Here is a 20,615-nt window from a genome sequence, read left to right on the forward strand (position 1 = left end):
TGCCTTATTAAAAAATTGCTTTATGATGTTCATGTATTTATCACGGCAGAAACAGAACAGTTCCATGCTAATATGATATTTCAAACTCAGCAAAAAATCAAAAAATGTTTTCGCGTTGCATCAGTTGCATGAAATAACATTGATGTTATTGACAATTTCAATGCAAATTGGGCACAACAGCTAACATTTAAAGCAACACAGATCAAAAGCTTGGTGTGGTGTTATTACGGATGTTGAAAAGTACAGCAGGAAGAAACCAAGCAGCAGGTTTGCTTTTATCAAGTCTGATCAAACTTACAAGGACATGACTGCATGACATTTCTGTGACCTTTTGTTTCGGCCTAACAAAGTCCATTCCGTGGGTGTGTCCAACCACAACGCCACAGGCACCTGTCTCTTCCTGTCTCTGTGAAGGTCAAAGTGCTGTTTTTCCTCTGTCTATAGACATGCATGTTTTATGAATATCAGGCATCATTTAAGCAATATTTAAACTAATTAATTTTACCTATCCAGCCACAACCAGTTTCCGCAATAACAATTCAGTATCGGTGTCAATTATTTATCAATTCAATATTAAAGAGGATATAACACACAGTTTCTGTCAATCTCATGTTAATCTTGAGTGCCTATAGAGTAGTACTGCATCCTTCATATCTGCGACCAGTACACAACAGCTAACATTTAAAGCAACACAGATCAAAAGCTTGGTGTGGTGTTATTACGGATGTTGAAAAGTACAGCAGGAAGAAACCAAGCAGCAGGTTTGCTTTTTTCAAGTCTGATCAAACTTACAAGGACATGACTGCATGACATTTCTGTGACCTTTTGTTTCGGCCTAACAGAGTCCATTCCGTGGGTGTGTCCAACCACAACGCCACAGGCACCTGTCTCTTCCTGTCTCTGTGAAGGTCAAAGTGCTGTTTTTCCTCTGTCTATAGACATGCATGTTTTATGAATATCAGGCATCATTTAAGCAATATTTAAACTAATTAATTTTACCTATCCAGCCACAACCAGTTTCCGCAATAACAATTCAGTATCGGTGTCAATTATTTATCAATTCAATATTAAAGAGGATATAACACACAGTTTCTGTCAATCTCATGTTAATCTTGAGTGCCTATAGAGTAGTACTGCATCCTTCATATCTGCGACCAGTCTTTAGTTTTATCAGATTCATAAAAGATAGAGCTTTACGATTCTCTCCGAAAACAGCCGAGCTCCTGGAGGCGTGCCGTGGGCGGAGCTAAAGAGTCGCGAGCACTTAATATTGAGCAAAACAGAAATTTGATGCAGTTTTACTCACCGCCTGCAGTTTCGACTCATATGATGACCGGGATATTATTTTTTTTATCGCTGGGACCATTCCATCTTTCAGTATCAAACGATGTGGAAATTCAGCGTCGAACTGGGCCTTGTTTATAAAATATTTGTCAGTGAAATGAGGGAACAAAACAAACACACTTGCGAAACTCATTGCTGTCCCGGAAAAACAAACTGCATCCACTGTTCACATAACGCTGGGTTCTTTGGGAAGCTGAACAAGGTTATCTTTCCCTCACATCCAAAAACACACTTCTTTGGAAACATTCTTCTCGAGCAACTCCTGTACAGCACTGTTCACACTTCTGTAACCCGAATGAAGCACGTTAATGGGCTGCTGGTTGATGTGTGCGCGCGCGCTTCTTCAGGGTTGCCAGGTTTTCACAAGAAAACCCACTCAATCGCTACTCAAAACTAGCCCAATAGCGTTTCGAGGCGGTCCCCAGTTAAAAATCGCGTTGGGGAGGTGGGGGTAAAATTCACGTTTTTTTGCGGGGTTCCCCTGCTAAAATTTGCATTCCAGGTCCAGGAGATAAATATGTTATTGGAGTCGCTTCCACACGCAGACATGAAAAACAACCGCAGCAACAGTGTTAAAGCAGCCCAATTCCACGGGGAAACCGCAGACTTGGCAACACTGGAATGGTGTGAACCTGCACTTTCAAATAGGAGCTTATGCTGCTAACTTTTCTTGTCTAAAACAAGAGAAAATCCGTATGATGGATGACCAAGAGACAGGCCCTCCCATGAGACCAGGCTGGCGACTAATCAATAGACTGGCAGTGTGGCCTGCCTCGAGGGCTCCATATCAATCATAATGCACAAGCCTTGTATTCTGCTGTTATCTCGTTGACAGCACTCAGTAGGCCAGGGACGATTTGTCTCATCCATTACTTTTGGCAGATGGACCACAGGGCAACTGAGCTGACACTAGGGACTGACAAGAGTGGGAGAAACATTCACCATAAACAGTAAAAAAAAATAAAAGATTGAAACTTAAAGTTTAATTTATTAAAGACCAGAGTGAGTTGAGAAGCATGTAAAAATTTAGAGACAGACATTGACTTGTATGTGTTCCTTCATTCCTTCCATTGACAAAGAAGTGTGTGTCTTCATCGTCTAAGTAATTTGAGAGGTTTGTCCTGCCCGGCTTTCCTCCATTGCTTCATGCCCCTCAAAAACAGATGCCATGCACTGTAATCTAAATGTGGCACTAGGATTATCAACACATTGCTCTTCTCAGCCTTCCTATAGTAACTGCTTACAAAAGACTGCCCTGCTGGGCCTTACTCTACTGTGGCAATTTAGGGCCACCTGGTGGTGAAAGCCAGTTAGGACATTGCACCTGTTTGTCACATGGTTTTTTTTAAACCGCCCTGTGCCAAAAACAGAACCGTGGGGTGAGGAACGGAACAAGGTGTTCCTGTGCTCAAAACAATCATATGTCAAGAGAGTCAATTAGCAGAAGTGCTGATCCGCAGCTTGTTTACATTTTATTTGATGAGGAGCTTTGTGCGCCTATTTAAAACCCACATATTGCTCTGTCCAATAGTGTATATTTATCAGGAAAAATAATTCTAGAGTAGCTTGTATGGATCTAATAAGACGCTTGAAACAGTGCTATTTCAGCCCATGCTGACTCGATACGTCACACATTTCTTGATTTTCCAAAACATAAATCCCTTATTTTTAGTGATGGGACAGTTAATACCGGGGCTCCGATGCAGTTACCACAGCACTATTGTATCGCATACTGTACCGACGCTTCTATCGAAATGACAATAGCACGTGATTGATGACTTTTGAAGCTTTGAACGTCATGCAGTATTCAAACACCCCCCAGACAGCAAACAATAATTATGGTACTTCTATAAAACTTCTCATTTAAAACTTACAAACTAATTGTGACTCCAGAAATACAGTACACAAACAACGACTGACAGAACAATATAATAGAAATAAAGACAGCACATTCTATATCCTTGTCATTTTATTATTAGTCATCTTGCAGTACCCTGGCTGAAAACCAGTTCTAGGTCCATGAACACTGGAAGGAGGTCATTTCTTGTGCTTGCATTATAAAACTTAATCTTCCATGAAAACCAAAGCTTATGTAGGCTGTAGTATATTTGCAAGTATTAAGTTGATACTGTTACATAATCATGTATTGGAATGCAGTGTACACAATGTTTAAAAAACAAAACAAAAGAACATAAGTCAGATGTAAGTTTTAAGAACGAACACATTTTAATGGTTAATACAATCAATATTTACAAAAGCTCTCAAAGTATATCATCACACGTGTGTTGTAGCTCTGAGTGCACTTGTGTAGATTTACATTCAAGCATTTACCACAGCGTGTACGGTTACCCAGCAGTGACGGCTTTGTCCCAAGGCTCTGGGTGGGTTGCACAGACAGCTGAGATCCACCGAGGAGGATCAGCAACCTGTAAAAGTCTCTGAAAACACACATGCATCCGTTGGCAGAACAATGCATGCACACTTCTCAGCAATTACACTGCGACAGCACGTTACTGCAACGCTCTTACACCGCGTACACAACGGGTGGAGCGGGTTTACCTGCTGGCCACGTGATGGTGGCCGTACTGGGGGCGTGGCGTACACGTCATCACGCAGCTGTGACGCAGAGCGTTCCGCCTCCCGAGTTGGAGTCTGCGCAATGCTGTGAGAACAAGGAGAGCCGACAAATGAAACCACATTCAACTCGTAACATGCAACTCAAAAAGAATCGTGTCGAACGCCTGGGCTTTCATAAAACATTGTTTTATACGAGTACACATATTTACAGAGCTACCAATAAAAGCGCTGGCATTTTCACGCACATGTTACTGTCTATGGTTTCACAGCTGCCCGGTCGTCTCGTTCCGACGAAAGCGAGTCAGGTTTCGGAAACACGTCAGATTTCATTCCTGAAGAACGCGTTCTCGAAGTCTCTCTGTTGGAAGTCCAAAGATCTGTCGTAATCGGAGTCCGACACGGAGAAAACGCTCGCATCAAACGGGACACCACTCTGCATTGAGAAATCGTGGCTTTCGTCACACGGCTCCATTGAAACGTCTAATCGCTCAGCGTACACCAGGTCCATTAAATATTGCGTTGTGTTTCTTGGTGCCATGGTTACTGTGAGGTAACTTTGACTCCCCGTAGCTGTACTGTCGACACGGTCCGGACTCCGCTGCGGTCTCGCGGCCGACCAGACACGGACCCTTCGCCTCCTTTCGCCCATATTTGTGCGCAGAAATGTCCTCTTCTTTGGTTTTGACCACTTTTTCTTGTGAACGGGCGCGGTCTTGATGTCCTTCTGGTAGTTTCCTTTCATTGTCGTGATTTCAAGACACATTACCAAGAAGAAAAAAAATAGTCTTTGTTTGTCCAAAAGTAAAAGACTTATAAAATGATCACCTAGTGGTTAAAATAGAACAGAGAAAGCTTTTTAAGCCCTTAAAAACACTTCCACAAGAGACGCGCGTTTCGGCTGCTTACTCTTCGACGACCGAAAGACAAACGTGGCTAACGAACGTGCGTCTCACGTCCTGAAGGAACTTGCGGAAGTGACGTTTTCCGCTTCCAGCGAATCAGCGTTCACCTCTTCTTATTCGGCGTTGTTGCGACCATAGAAATAAACACACTGTGCCCCGTTAGCAACTGCTGGTCCCTTTTTTAGCAAAACATTGCAACATAATTAAACGTGAAGAAAAGCCATCGGGAACTTTAGAAACAAACTTACAAAAAAGTACAAACAAACCAGCACCATTTTACATGTTAATAGGTCTAGATGACTGAATAGTTGTATCTATACATTTCAATTTAACATCCGTGAGTCCACCACATTGAAAAGGTCAATATCGGCTAGTCAGTCACGAATAGTTTATTTACAGATTAAAATGATTTGGTTTGACATTAACAATTCTGCATATTGCAGATGATATAAAACTCCACAATGACATTAGTAAACCATTTGTAAATTAAACTGATGGTAATAAAGCACAGCCTGACACACTTAAGGGGCTGTTAACACAGAACACAATTTTGTATTTCACCACGCTGCTTTTCCATTGTTTTTCTATGTAAACATGTGCTAGTCGGACATGTTAGGCCGTTTGACCTTTTGCAGCATCTCTAAAAAGACCTTATGCCCTTAACATTTAAAACTGAGATAACCTTGTATCAGATAATTTGTTCTGTGTTCATAATTCACATTAGGTTAGCCAGTCTGATTTGTTCAGCTAAGTCAGTAACTTTAGGGAGATAGTTAATTTAACCATAATATTTCTCCACTCTGCGCTTTCTGCCAAGAGGAAGAAGAATCAATTTCACATTTATTCTATTTCTGTTATTATTGTAAACAATTCTGGCTTCAAATATCAGCTTCCCTGTTTCTTGTGTTCCACCAGCTCTGTGGTAGGCTATTTCCATCAGTAAGGTTTTCCATTCTGATATTTCTGACAATAAGGAGTTATATGATGTCTAAAACGTTATTGTATGATGGGTAAATATCATATCCACAAAGATACCTTCAATTTAAACCCAGCTGCAAAATATTTGCTTCTGACCTACATTTATTATTGTCATCACTTCAAAAAGTCTCCACTAATAAAGTCTGCCTGAAGACATCTCTTATTATAGAACGTTTTTAAGTAAATTATAATTTGTATATATATATATATCTTCTCTGTATTCCCCCATATGTTCTATGTTCGGTATTATTTGTTTCTTTTGTATTGCATTATATTTCTGCAATAAAAAGGGGAGATAAAAACAAAAATCCATCTTTTTGTAGTAAACTCAAACTAAAGTTGTCTACAAAATGCGTTGTGGGAAACATCTAGAAGAACATTACCCAAACATGTAATTATTCAACGAATTTGTTTCCCAAACAAATTAAGTTTATTTAGCTCACTAAGTGCCTTTTTGACCGCTCCAAAATGTCGGTTCTCCCAGACCACGGAAGAATGAACCTGCCTCTTGAATCTCTCTGCTGCCATCTTTGTATTGGAGAGATTTATGAAAAATAAATACATTTATTTGTCAAATTAAACTTTGTATGCATCCATCTTTTCTTCACCCATATGTGTGAGGTGTGTTGTTCTTTTGACTATGAATACAAAGACATTTTTTTACTAAGCAAAGTGACTTGTCTGTATCGAAGGGCGTATTTGCATTACTGCACCTCCATTTACAGTAGGCTACAGCACCGCCAGCAGTTTCAGTCCAGCCGATCTAGGCCAACAGTTTCGGGACTCGAGTTTGTAAACATGACAAGTGACAATGTAAAAATGAAAGAGAGCACACCTGGTCTTATCTTAGTGAGTATCGAGCTTATAATGCTTCTTTTAGTCGATTCTAATTGTGCTTTATATGAGACATACGTGCAACATCTGATCTCGACACTAAGCTGCTCATCGAGTAGACATATGGTTTGAGACCACGACAGCTGACACAGAACGGGATGCTTTTCACGTTCCTAGTTATGGAATGGTTGTGTTTATGGCTTAATTTATAGACACATGTTTACACGGGGCACCCAGATTTCCTCTGTTGTTCTCTGGTATTACTGGTATAGAGTAAAATACTAGAAATCAAAGTTCCTGGAGTATTAATTTGTAGTCTTATTTTTCTTTTAGACACACATAACGATTCAGAAAGGCCACTCACTGCCCCCCTTACATCAATGCACGACGTGCTGCAGCGGTTTCCACTGCCCCTTTTGCTCTGAGAGTGTATTTAAGTCTACCAGAAATGTCAAATTAAAACTGCACATGACCAGACATTTTAACAGGGCCGTTTTCTACGAGGGTGCGTACATCTACAGTGTGTTGTTTTGAATATAGAAATATACAGGCTTTGTTACGCAATATTTTCATAACTATACCATTTTTCATGCTGTAGGTTTCTCCATTCACAGATGTGGATTTGACTGTCGACCATCACTACATTATCATTGCCCCTACTGCAAAACTACAGTTTTACGAAGAAACGATTTTGAAAGTCATTTAATTGTTTGTAAAGAAGCACATCCTGAGAGGTAGAATACGAACGCTTTCGTTGGATTATACAGGCTTTAATAATAACGTTTTTTTTATTTCAAATAATGCGGTACGATGTGAAACAAATGTGTATGTTTCTGTATCAATTACACATTTTTAAAGATTTACGCTAACATACATCATGTTTAAGACAATCTTTATACACTACTTTTCCCTGACTTTTTTTTTTTTACATTGTGATATACAGCAGTCCAGTAGGTGGCGGTATGTGCACTCGAACCGCCATGAATCAATGGCAGAAGAAATGAACGTAAACCCTCCATTTTCTCTTCTAGTGTCCTTCGCTTGTGCACTAGCGCCATGAGTAGCGCACTTGATGACTCAAAGACAACAGATGCAAGTATGGACCACGAACTGTACACTGTACAGAGTCCCTCGGAGGACATTAAGGATGGCCCAGATCATGCAGAATTCATTTATAAAAGTGAGTAGCAATTAACTTTATGCATTTAATGTCCCAATGCATTTAATTAACTGTCCCATTTGAGCAGTTTAGCATTGAGCTGGCCACGTAAATGGGATTCATGCATTATACAAATCACGTGTCCTACCCTTATTAACATCTGCATGTGTGTTTCTGTGTGTGCGCTTCAAGTGTCAAATGAAGAATTTGTTAGATTCGTGAAGTTGCGTGTGACCAACGACTCACTTTTCACTGGAAAGAGAAATTCTTCAACTCTGGCTTATAGGTAAACCATTTCACAGACAGTTACACATGCATACTCACACATTCAAGTCTTTGCACCAATAACGAAGTATACAGTAGATGTTTATGCCAACAACCTGCAGCAGTTAGTGTGTAAAGTCTGCATATCTTTGTGCCATAGGGCCATCTTGAAAGAGTTGGGTTTGCAAAGGGAAATTTCTGCCAGCCAGGCCAGGCGGAAATGGGAAAACCTTAAGATGAAGTATAAGGTATGCTAATGGCATGTTATGAGTGTTCAGTAGTTCTAATTTCTGTAATAATAGATATTAATACTAATATGTATTATTTAATATACATTTCATAATATATATATATATATATATATATATATATATATATATATATATATATATATTCCAAGTAATGTGTATTATATACTTACAAATGACTAATTAAATTTAAGGTTGACAAATGATATATAGTAGTGTATGTAGTGTGTATATATATGTTACATTTTAAATGTCATATTTTCATGAATGTATTATATGCATAAACATCATTATTTAAAATGACACACAATTAACTACATTACATTTTAATATTACACATCAGAATGTAATAATGTATATATAATTAAAATATAAAAAATTAAAATATATGAAAAAATTATATAAAATATAATAAAAAATATATAAAAAGATACATATAATTTATTTAAAAAGTATGGTGCAAGAATGCATTATATACATACACATTACTTTAATTACGCAAATTAACTAAATGCCATTTAATTGAATGAATATAAACATCTGACCTTCATTAAATGCCATTATATATTAATATTATGATTATTTACATTACATAATTATGAACATCATACTGTGTCGTTACACAAACCTAATCTGCAGGATCTTGCACTCTGCTTGCTAACCACTCGTAAACTGTTTGTGTCTGTGTATCTTGCGTGTATCAGGAAATGAAGAATCCCCCACCTGGCGTCTCGGTGAATCCCACTAACTGGCCGTGGTTCTCCCTTATGGACGACGCCATGGAGGGTAGACTCGCAGGAAGTGAAGTCACTCTAGACACTTCTACTCTGGGCGATGACAGCGAGTATCGCCCGAACAACACCACACGCCGGAGAAGCAAGAGAGCGCGTGATCTGGACAGAAGCGAGGTCGAGCTGTTCGTCGAAGAGGATGACATGATGTCTGAAGAAATGGGGCGAGACAGGGTAGAGCTTGACAGAGACAGGGATGAGATGGAGCACGAAAGGGCCATCCTAGAGAGCGACAAAGCCGCTATTGAATACGAGAGGATGGTCCTGGAGCGGGAGAAGATGGTTTTAGATCGAGAAAGAGCAGGAGTAGAACGAGAAATCGCAGCATTGGACCGAGACAGGGCCTCTCTGGAGAGAGACAAGGCCGCTGTGGAGAGAGACAGGGCCTCTGTGGAGTACATCCGAGCTCAGCTGGAAAAGGAAAGAGCGATTCTTGACAGAGAAAGGGCAAAGCTTGAACGAGAGCGAGCCATTCTACAGCAGCAGCGTGGGACGGAAAAAGGGAAGCAGACAGCTAATCTGAACGATAGTACAGAAGGAACTGATACCTCGATTCCCTTAGTGATGGAACCAGCTTCCTTAGAGAGGAGGCAGAAATTCCTCAACCTGTTTGAAAAGCTCATCGAGAACTTCTAAAATGGAACTAACTGTTCTGAATGGGACCCATTATGTATATGTCATTTTTTTGTACACCTTCTGTTTGAAGTAAAACTGTTTTCTGTTGCCAGAAGTGGATTGTGCTGTGTTACAGTGATTGGTTTTGTAATGTTAATAGCTATGCTTGTTTAAGTGAGCAATAAGTGTTGCTTTCATGCCTTTGAAGACTTTACAAGTGAACAATGAAAACGTTAAGCCACCTCTGTTTTGGAGAGGTCATCAGAAAACTTTATTCAGGTGTGATTATTTCCATACAAAACACACAATGCTGAGCTAATATTTAACCCCCATTCCCCCCAATCATTCTCAAATCCCTCAGCCAATACAACAATTCTGAAATGTTCGTTTTGAAGGCCATTGGTCATAACAACAGCTTGAATTGTGATATACCAAAATATTGCAGTTCTTGTCAAAAAAAACAAAAAAACAGCTTATATATTTATATTACAGTACAGACTTTACAACAAATTCATTGTTAGAATGCTTCTTTTATTGCATTAGTCAAATTTACCTTTCAAAAAGCTAATTGAGCACCAGCTTCAATTAGTTTGTTAATTATGATAAACATTTGTTAAATTCCATATGAATATTAACAATATTTCATTTACAAAACAAACATATTTAAACAATTTGGGCTGGCTTTTGCAGCTAACCCCAGACAGGCAACCAGTACAGCACACAAAAGAGGGTTTTTGTGCAGTTTTGTTCATATTTGCACTTGTAAATTAATGACATCTTGTTTTCCTCAAAGGTTCATTAGTATTTGATAAATAAAAAATGTTCAGAGTTATCCATTGTTCTGTTTCTCTAAATGAGATTGTTTATGAGGCTAGACACGTATCTGTGTTTGAGACGTCATAAATCCAGATATGATTACAAACCTCCTACATTATGAAAAGTATGTACTGGGTCAAAAGGTAGAAACACAAGCAGCGTAGAGTTGGAAGTGTCCACCAGAAGTCCTGTGAGAGTGTGAGTTTATGTATTTATGCCAACCTCCTTTACAGACAGCCATTCATATCCAAGTGTTTGCTTGAGCCCAAAGTAAAAAAAAAAAAAAAAAGAGAGAGAGAGAGAGGTACGTACAGAGGAGTTTTGATGCATGTGCATACGTGTGAGTTTTGTACGCGTGCATTTGAGTGTGCGTTTTTCCAGCTTAAATAAGGGCACCAACAGGGATACGTGGCAAACATATGTAGGCCTCTGGGGTTCTGCTGAGGTTGATGGGATTACCGTCCAGGCGAACATCCTCAAGAGCGTTGCGGATGTAATTCAAGTCATGCGGATTGCAGAAGGTGTCCTCGTGCATCATTTGGATATTGTTATTCTGAATGACAAAACGGAGAATGTTTTCAATGTAGCATCTAGCTACACACATGTTCATGTTAAATAATTCCTTTGTTTAAATTTGTGAGATACTTAATTTTACTTCAGCAAAGATGTCAGTGTTCATTAAAGAGCACTATGCAGACCACCAGAAAGACTTTTAAATGTAAACTAGCTCCTTTAAATGAAAATCTATTAACGTTTCAGTTAGGTGGCAAGTAGCATAAATGTCCAAAAGGTGGCACTAGTGAGGTGGGAGTACAGGTACCTGTAGGTGCAGAGAGCGCAGACTGTCAGGCAAAGGAACTGGGATGTGGTCTATGTTGTTGTCTGTCAAGTAAAGGTAAAGTAGCCCTGGCATGTCCTGGAAACAGAAATCATGAGCTGATGACAATCCTGCCAAACAAAATTATCTAAGGTATACACAACACATCTACTTATGATTAATAGCAGCAATTTCCCATAGAAAGTGGATGGTTTTCTGCTCTCTGGTTTTTCTCTAATTTAAATGAACTGTAAGTTGTTCTCTTTGGTCTGCTTGCACAACAGTAGGCTATCACAGGATCAATGAAGACTATGCAAAGAAAGCTCAGAAAAGAATGGGCCAAAGGTAGGCTAATGCTTTGTTATTAAACTCCACAGTTTTTATTCTTACTGCTTTTCCTACCTTGAAAGCTTCTCTCTGAATGCCAGTGCTGCCCAGCTGGTTGTGAGAGGCATCAATAAGGGCCATAGAGGGTGGCAGAGCAGGAAGTTGTCTAATACTATTCTCTCGTAATATCAACTCCCCCAGAGCAGGAAGGCCAAAGAAAGCATCATCATCAATCCTGGAAATGCCATTGCTAGTCAGATCGATCCTCTTTAATTTATCTTTATGACAGTAAAAGACAAAAAGACCATTCAGTGAAGTTCATGAAAAAATCTAATTCATATTTTTCATCAAGCTAAAGCTATCAAATATCAATTAAGCCAACAGATCTGGTAATTAATGTTATTAGACAACCTGCTGTCTATATGAAATCTAGGCTTCAAGTCAACAGGAATTGCAACCCATTTTCAACATTACAACATAACATCAATAATGTGATTTATTTCTGAATGAAACCAGATATTCAGCTAGAAAAAAAATGTAGGGCAGTGCTTGATTTGATAATTTTTTTCATCAATTTTGAATTCATACTGACTTGAATTTAACTGTGACATGATTAAAACGTTGACTGTCCCTTTGATTAAACACATACTCAGGTTGGCGAAGTCAGACTTGCTGATCTTAGCAATTTTGTTGTAGCGGGCATAGAAATGAGTGGTTTCTTTGGAGAGGGGAGGAACACGGTCCAACTTAAGGTCATCACAGTACACAGATCCAACCAGGCAGGTGCAGAGCATACAGGTGGCCATACCTTACCACCAAATTAACAGGTGGCATTCAGAAGACAAACACAAATACACATTAAAACACAGAAACTGTACTGATGCATATGCCAGCGGCCACTTATTTGGAGACATGAGGCAAACAGTTTTTGCACTTTTGTATCATATTGTTAAGAGACTACAAAAGTCACATGAACATGTGCTGCTGCATACAGTACGGCAAAGGTGTCTAGTCCTTCTCCTGGAGGGCCACTTTAGTGCAGACTTTAGCTCCATTATCCAACTAAACACACCTGAACTGATCAAGGTCCTCAGGAGGACGAAAAAATATCCAGGCAGTTGTGTTTGAGCTTAATTCTGCAGGAATTTGTGGCCTTCTAGGAGCAGGATTGGACACCCCTGCAGAATATTGCAGAACAGAACTTCATAGTGATATGTAGGTATCTATGGTAGCAACATAACTTAATTAGATAACACACTGAACAGGTCTTAAAACCACTGAGGATACATATCATGGAATCATCTTAATCGCCTTAAATACTGACCTGTTGTATCTGTGTCAATATCTTTGTCAATATCAGGTACCCCTGACCCTATATCACCCCCAGTCCCCTCCAAGGGAGTGGTCGGGGTAGTTAGGAGTATCTCCTCCTCTTGTTAAACACAACAACATGAAGGTGTTAGGAGACAGATTAGCACATGGACATATGAACAATGGAACAGGACAGGCAGTGAGTAATACTGACACTGAGAAGTTATAATGATTATTATTGTTATAATGTACACCAAAGCAAATGAATACACATTTAACCATGGTCAGCCAGTTAAATGAAATATATGGGTTTCACACAGGTAATAATATCAGAGGATTGGTATAAAATGCTTAGAGCTTAGAATTGATGGGTGCAACAATAAATTCAATAGTGTTCGTAACTCTTGCTAAGCTTGTCTTAACTATTCTTCTAAGCCATTTTTCAAAAGAAAAAGAGTAAAAAAAGACTCCAGTAAGTTGTAACCAACACTACCAGATTTCTGTCATAAATCTGAGTCATAGAAATGCATGGTATTGATAGGTACTGACCTTCATCTAAGTCAGGTATTAATATTTCAGTGGTGACGTCTGGGGCCTCAGTCACCCCAGACTCTTCTGGGCTCCCAGACTCTCCTGACTCGAAAGTGACCTCAGGCTGTTTAGTCTCCTCAGGGACCCCAGACTCTCCAAACAAATCAAAGTTTCCAGGCTTTCCAGGGAACTCAGGCAGCACAGAGATCACAGGCTCTCCAGACACCTCATTCAACCCAGAGATCCCAGACTCTCCAGACACCTCATTCACTCCAGAGATCCCAGACTCTCCAGACACCTCAGGCACCCCGGAGGTCCCAGACTCTCCTGATACGTCTGGCACCCCAGAGAGCCCAGACTCTCCTGACATTTCAGGTACGCCAGAGGCCACAGGCTCTCCTGAAACCTCTGGAACCCCAGATTCTCCTGACACCTCAGATACCCCAGAGACCCCAGGTTCTCCTGACACCTCAGAGACCCCAGGTTCTCCTGACACCTCAGGTACCCCAGAGGCCCCAGACTCTCCTGACAGCTCAGGTACTCCAGAGGCCCCAGGTTCTCCTGATACCTCAAGTACCCCAGAAGCCACAGGCTCTCCAGATACCTCAAGAACCCCAGAGGCTGAAGGCTCTCCTGACAGCTCAGGTAACCCAGAAGCTCCAGACACCCAAGAGATTCCAGACTCCCCAAAATCCCCAGAGGCCTCGTGTGGAATGGTTTCAAGCGTCAAGTGGAGCTCCTCCTCTTGTGAGAGACAAGGTGGGGTGGCAAGAAAGAAATTAGCCTCCTCAACAGTAGATGAGAGATAACAGCATGACAGAAATGCTGGCAATGATTACGAGTTACCCATTTTGGATCAACATTTTAACCAATACAAAACCGTTAAATGGTTGTGAATTACAGATCATGATTACTTGCTTAAAAACCCTCAGGAAATCCCTCCCCACTAAGGTCTAACAGGTAGAGACCATAAATTGGACTCCACTTCACCCACAGAAAAACAAATATTGTGCTGAAGTAATCAAGAATCCTCTCAAGCTATACTATCAGAAAAATTGTACAAAAATTGTAAAGGGACATCTAATGTGCGCCATTTAAAGGTAGATAAGGTACAAGATTACTACCCCATTGACAAGCTGTTGTACCCCTAAAGGTACAATTTTAACACATATAAAGCAAACCAAGGTCCTGAGAACTGACCTCCACCTGAGATCAATATTATGCCTGAACCAGAAAGCCCAGAGACTCCAGAACCAAGGTCCTCTGACTCCACAGAACCTGATAGGTCACCAGAGGCCCCAGAACCTCCAGAGCCCAAAGGCTCTCCAGAACCGGAATCTTTGTCATCAAGTAAGTCTCCAGAGCCCGAAAAGTCCCCAGAAATCTGAAGGATGTCAATGGGCGTCAGACGAAGCTCCTCCTCTTGTTCAAGACAAGGTTAGGTGTTAAAACAGTTATTAGAATTAGATTTACACGTAGAACCATATGGACTGGTTCAGTAAAAACTATGAGTGATGAATTTAATATTATGCACATAAAAAGCAAGTTAAAGAATTATTAAAACACATTTAACCAATCAGATTGCCAGTTAAATGGAACAACAGCATGATGAAATGGTTGGCAGGCTATTCATGACAATTAGTAGTGTGTGTGTCTGTCTATGCATAGTACAGACCTCCCTGTGCACTAGGGCCCATCAGAGTCCCTGACTCCCCAGAGCCTGATGGAATAAGCTGAGGCTTTATGGGTAATTCCTTGTCTTCTCTCCCCTCAACTGTACGTTCTTCATGCGCCACCTCCTCCTCTTCTTCCTCCTCCAATGAGGCATGATGTGAAGGATCAATATCCTCATCAGGGCTCAAGGTGCCAATCTCTATCTGCAAGAAAAATTTAGGTCAGTACACTATACTCATTTTTGTTATGTTACAAACCCTAACAAGGCCTTTTCAGACTGCCATCATGAGGAGTTTAGCGCCTACCCTGATTAAACACAACTGAACCATCTAGTTAAAATCTTGAGGATTACTAGAAACTTCTAGGTAAATTTTTGGGGCAGATTGGAACTAAAATATGTAGGATGTTGTCCCTCCATGACTGGGACTGAAAATAATTGAGCTGTAAATAATTGATTCACACCACATATGATTTAAAAAATATCCCAGATACAAACCATTTATTCATTAGACATCAGTTTGTCCTACTAAAGCATAAGAGTCTTGCAGACATATTAACACATTTGATTGTAACAAAAACAATTGTGAGGTTCAGTAAAAGATGTGACTCAGCAGATAGCTGTCCCATTGAAAGAGAATAGACTTTTCAATGGGTATCGGCCTATTCATTCAAAGCTTTCAAAGTCAACCTCTTCCTAATAAATGCTAATTGTTGCGAGGTATGAGACAAACTACAGATCATATTGATGTGCTGATTTTTAAATCCATTCTATTCATTTTTCATTTAATTTACTCTGTTAATGTTGTAATGTTGACTACATTTATCAGCAATTTTGGTATTTGATTCCACTACAGTCCAGAGTGGGGAGCTGTGAAACCATTCACTGTCTCATCTGCAAGCAGCTGCTATTCTCCAGAAATGGTCCTTGTGGAACCAAGACATACATGGTAGCAGAAAAATACATATTTCTGCACATTTTCATTCCAGAGTGTTCAATTAACTCTAGAGGATCCACCTCAGTTGTCTCACATAATGGTCAACTTGAACCTATTAAAACTAAATCATTTAAAAAAAATACAATTATTAAACTGTAGAACAGTAATTTTATTAAAATGCACTACACTATTAATTCTGTCTACAGTCGGGTATTAAGGCAAATGGCCGAAATCTACTTTACTGAGTCCGTAAAACAACAAGCCTTTGAGAGGCCTTGCTTGGAATATGTTTGTTTTTCATACAACAACCTAGCCAAACACACAAAGCCAAAGGCTAAAAGGATGGCCAAAAGAAATCAGCAACATGTAAAGCAATAAACAGTGCCAATGACTCATTTCAGATACCGGGATGCAGCTTTCTGGAACCCCTACAAAAATCTATTCTACAGCAGCCCTGTGACTCACAAGCCTGTCAGCATTTTGTTAGTCAAAAAGTCAGACAAGGGTAGACAAAAGTTGATTTTATAAAGTAATGTGCATTGTATAAGTGTTGTGTAAGTTTGAAAGTATTTTATCATTCTATTGTGGAAGCAATGCAACAGTTTGTTGCAACTTTTACGCAAAGGGGTCATTAGGTTCAACTGAAAGTTAGTTAGGTCATTAGGTTCAATTGAAACTGATTCTGTCGCTGGTTTGCTGTTGTTGGTTTGAGTTTAACCTAACCTATAACCTGTTATTTTCTTATTTTTACAGCAGGTGAACATATTCCCAATAGTAGTTAACATAAAAAAATCGGAACGTTTTAATATCACTAGTTTTATCAGATTTCCCTAACATCCACTACTAGAAACTGCAACTAGATCCAAATGAATTGGCAAATTACAGACACATTTCAAATATTCCATTTATGTCTAAAATATTAGAGTTGAATCCACTCAATCGTGCTCTTTCCAGCAAAAAATTACATCTCTGAAAAATTTCAGTCAGGATTCAGACCCCATCATAGCACTGCGCTCGTTAAAATTACAAATGACTGACTTCTATCTTCTGACCAAAGATGTCTCAATACTAGTTTTACTTGATCTTAATGCTGCGTTCGACACTTTAGAACATGACATACTCTTAGATTGACTACAAAATGATACTGGTATTCATGAACAGGCATAGATTAAAGACCTAATTATTTTCCATCTGCCTTTTTGTGTCTACCTTGGGATGCCCGCCTCGAGGTACAGTAACTAGAGATTACACTAGCTCCATCATGGATCCAGCCTTGTAGGAAGACTTCAGATGACCCCACGCCTGTGAAGAGATGACGCTGACCCCTGCTAGGATCTCAGATGATGCCACTGAATCAACATGCACAATGGCCAAAATGTCTCTATATTGTAATCATTATGATCACACTTGTAATAATTGCATTAATGAGATAATTTTTCATGCCTAAAATTAATTAATTCATGTTAGCTAACTGTATGATTCTATTATCTTGAACTGTTCATTTCTGAAATAGACATTACTTGGACAGTCACCTCTGATAACAGATCACTCTAAATTGTAATGTAGACACATTCATTTTCTGTAAAGCTGCTTTGAAACGATGTGTATTGTGAAAAGCACTATTCAAAAAAATTTGAATTGAATTAGAATTTTCATCATGCTGGGACTGATATGCAATATAGAGAAAAGTATGCATTAAAAAATGATCAAACATACATAGATTGTATTGCAACTATATTGCAAAATGTATTGCTTGTGTGCCTTCATGCTTTTTGTTGGTATAGTTTTATGCTTTTTCAGAAACCTCTAGAACAGGTATATTGATAAGTGCAACCTTTGGAGCCCAAGATTCACACTACAGCAGGAGCAACATTTCAACAGTAACTTGAGTGAGAGTATAATACAAATACACCTGCACATACATTATATGTCCCTGTTCATACATGCATTTACACAGACACATACAGGCATGTGCCTAAGGAACCTACAAGCACTCTTACATGTACAAGCAACTTCAACTTGTAACTCCTCAAAAACAAAGTCTTATGTAAGATACATTGTCAGATTATTTACTTTTAGAAGTTGTACCAGAAATCTAAATAAACCACCATTCACAATGAAGCTGCATTTATTCATAATAATAAAAAAGGTGGTGATGGTGAGGAATGACAAACGTTCCCACACTTTATGAAACATTAATAATATCCTGAAGAGTTGAAAATGAAGAGCCTTACACAAGGAAAATGTACTTTAACTCACAAGTGTGCTTTTGATTGTGGGTTTAACTACATAACATTCACATCAGGATCAAGTTAAGTCTCTTGGCTTCAATGTAATTCTTCTAAAAACCCATCTTGGCTTGTGCCAGTCAAACATAGTTTTAGCCTTTTTTCCATGCTGAAGATGATACATTTATTCATACCTGCATACTTTAATTTCTGTTTATCAAACCTCAGTGCAATGGCCAGTTTACAACAACATTCAATAAAGTACAGTATGTTAAGAACATTAAGTATAATAATACCAGACATTCCCAAATTAATGTTATTAACTAAAACATTACTTTAAAATGAAAATTATGTTCTATGTGGATGCTGCTACAAATGTAATTTAGGAAATGACAACTAAGACAGAAAGTATTGGCAAGATTAGATGCTTTGAGCTACTATCAATGATGTTATTGTGCATCCAGCTTAAAATGTCACTTAAGTGAAATAATCTGAGGTACAAGTATGACTAGTGTTGTACAATTGTTGATTATGTGTGAATTTCAGTACAGTAAAAATGCCAGTGTCTGCCGCTCATTACATAAAGGCTGTGCCAGTGGAAAAATTCAGTTGAGAACATTTCACGTTCAACAACATCTGGTCTGTCCATCATGCAGATGATATGTCCAAGAAAAGTATTTGTTACATTAAAAAAAGAACAATAAATCAGTCTGATACACTGAACTTTGCTGCACCAGTATGCCTCGGTGTCCATGAGCAGTTCTTTAAACAACATACAAGGACAATCATAAAAAGGCAATTTACTGAAAATTATGGTTCTTGTGAACTTTCACTTCACCGAGAAGGGACAAATATTAGTATGCATTGCAGAATACTGTTCTGAAACCAGACAGGATGAGTAAATACAGGCCCACATGCCCTCAGTGACCGACCCTAAAGCACAGCAGCTGGGCTAAAACCAGTTTCTAAATGAAAATCATAAACCAAAGACTGACATAGCTGGATACTATTATCCCCAGGAACATTTGGATCAGCAGAGCAAATGAAAAGTTGTCACCCTGAAGCAAAACTGCAGAAATACATTCCTGCATGTCAATTAGAACTGAGTCCAATGCTTGAACATTAGCCATCTCAACAGACTGGAGGAAACTAATGAATTTGCAGAAATAGGAATCAGTAATCGAGGTCCAAATATGAATAAGGCTTGATTAAAAAAACACTTAGATGAGACATATATTGGAAAATAGGACTTTTACTTGAAATGAAAGAATTCAGGTACTAATGCAAAACCCATTTTTTGGAAACTAGGCTGAAAACAATGACTGCCCATATTAACATATCAAGATCATTTAACCCGTTTATGAATTTTGAAACCTTGAAAGTCTCTCTCACCTGTGGTTCATCAATTCCATCGTAATAGTCATAGACATCATCACCATCCACATTCAGGTCTAAATCCACATTGTTGTTGTCATAGTTATCTAGTTCTGCTTGTCGGGCGTATCTGCGGGGAGAGGCTGCCACCACACACAGGACCAGGAGTCCCCACATCAACCTCAGCGTTACCATCTTCCTGCTAGACACAGAATCAGATGGATTATTGTCTGGTGAGATCTTAAAATGTTCATGTAGAAGCAGAGTAGTAAACAGTTTGAATGAGATCATTCTTGTGAATGGCTGGTTGGATATAGCAGCATAATCAGTCCACAATATATCAAGCGACATAACCTTATAAAATGTCTTTTTGATCATTTAAAAAATATAACACAGCCCTGGGGAGGTAAATGTACATGTTCTGACAAGAGGCATAAGTGTCTTAAAAATCATTGGCTTTGGCTCACCATGGCTCACCCCAACTTTGTAAGATTGGAGAACACAGTATTCATTACCAGGGTGTAGGCAGCCAGTAATACTGAAATACAAACCTCTAAAGTCCTTAGCTCACTTACAAGAGCCAAGAAGCCACCAACTAACCCAGCAGCCATCTTGAATGCACTCAATGACTGCTTTGTGCGTTAAAGTTGAAAGGTCACAGGTGAGATGCCTGACATCATAAAAGGTTTCTTTTAAAACGCAATGATAGCATTTTATTTATTTATTTTTGTAAATAGCACAGGTTGTGAAAAAAGTTTACTTGTAAAATGTTTTTTTTTTCAGTTCTTTAGGTATCTTTGAATAAATGCTTTATATGGTTCCATGAAGAATCCATGGAACATTTCTATTGCACAAAAGGTTCTTTATAGTGCAAACAGGTTATTTACATT

General features: G+C 39.1%; 2 protein-coding genes and 1 long non-coding RNA gene across 4 annotated transcripts; 1 reads left to right on the plus strand and 2 right to left on the minus strand.

Annotated features, from left to right (window-relative positions):
* Positions 1–3,547: 3,547 nt before the first annotated feature.
* On the minus strand, positions 3,548–4,884 carry LOC107585557 (uncharacterized). Its single transcript, XR_001609263.1, has 2 exons — positions 4,167–4,884; positions 3,548–4,006 (listed from the first exon to the last, which is right to left on the minus strand). It is a non-coding gene; the product is annotated as an uncharacterized lncRNA (long non-coding RNA).
* A 1,752-nt stretch (positions 4,885–6,636) lies between these two features.
* On the plus strand, positions 6,637–9,827 carry LOC107595941 (uncharacterized). Of its 2 annotated transcripts, XM_016286573.1 has the most exons (6): positions 7,074–7,140; positions 7,234–7,369; positions 7,667–7,815; positions 7,987–8,080; positions 8,219–8,306; positions 9,011–9,827. In XM_016286573.1, the coding sequence occupies exons 1-6, from the start codon at positions 7,104–7,106 to the stop codon at positions 9,731–9,733; spliced, it is 1,227 nt and encodes a 408-aa protein (XP_016142059.1). In that variant the 5' UTR covers positions 7,074–7,103; the 3' UTR covers positions 9,734–9,827. The 2 variants fall into 2 exon arrangements, with proteins under 2 accessions (XP_016142127.1, XP_016142059.1); XM_016286641.1 differs by lacking the exons at positions 7,074–7,140; positions 7,234–7,369 and adding an exon at positions 6,637–6,650.
* A 774-nt stretch (positions 9,828–10,601) lies between these two features.
* Positions 10,602–19,920, minus strand: LOC107592694 (collagen alpha-1(IV) chain-like). Its single transcript, XM_016282278.1, has 9 exons — positions 19,744–19,920; positions 15,190–15,391; positions 14,715–14,936; positions 13,533–14,258; positions 12,997–13,104; positions 12,322–12,480; positions 11,748–11,950; positions 11,349–11,444; positions 10,602–11,081 (listed from the first exon to the last, which is right to left on the minus strand). Exons 1-9 carry the CDS (start codon positions 19,918–19,920, stop codon positions 10,911–10,913), a joined length of 2,064 nt encoding a protein of 687 aa, XP_016137764.1. The 3' UTR covers positions 10,602–10,910.
* Positions 19,921–20,615: the final 695 nt, after the last annotated feature.

The sequence above is a fragment of the Sinocyclocheilus grahami genome, unplaced genomic scaffold, assembly GCF_001515645.1.
Source record: "Sinocyclocheilus grahami isolate Dianchi unplaced genomic scaffold, SAMN03320097.WGS_v1.1 scaffold1.1, whole genome shotgun sequence".
NCBI lineage: Eukaryota > Metazoa > Chordata > Actinopteri > Cypriniformes > Cyprinidae > Sinocyclocheilus > Sinocyclocheilus grahami.

Bases quoted from the DNA above. Each gene is read 5' to 3' on its own strand.
- LOC107595941 (XM_016286573.1), top strand. From the start codon at position 7,104: ATGACCAGACATTTTAACAGGGCCGTTTTCTACGAGG. The intron at 7,141-7,233 runs GTGCGTACATCT...TTCATGCTGTAG, and splicing joins CAGGGCCGTTTTCTACGAGG to GTTTCTCCATTCACAGATGT. The intron at 7,370-7,666 runs GTAGAATACGAA...TTTCTCTTCTAG, and splicing joins AAAGAAGCACATCCTGAGAG to TGTCCTTCGCTTGTGCACTA.
- LOC107592694 (XM_016282278.1), bottom strand. From the start codon at position 19,920: ATGGTAACGCTGAGGTTGATGTGGGGACTCCTGGTCCTGTGTGTGGTG. The intron at 15,392-19,743 runs GTGAGAGAGACT...TTTTTCTTGCAG, and splicing joins ATGGAATTGATGAACCACAG to ATAGAGATTGGCACCTTGAG. The intron at 13,105-13,532 runs GTCAGTACCTAT...GTGTTTAACAAG, and splicing joins AATACCTGACTTAGATGAAG to AGGAGGAGATACTCCTAACT.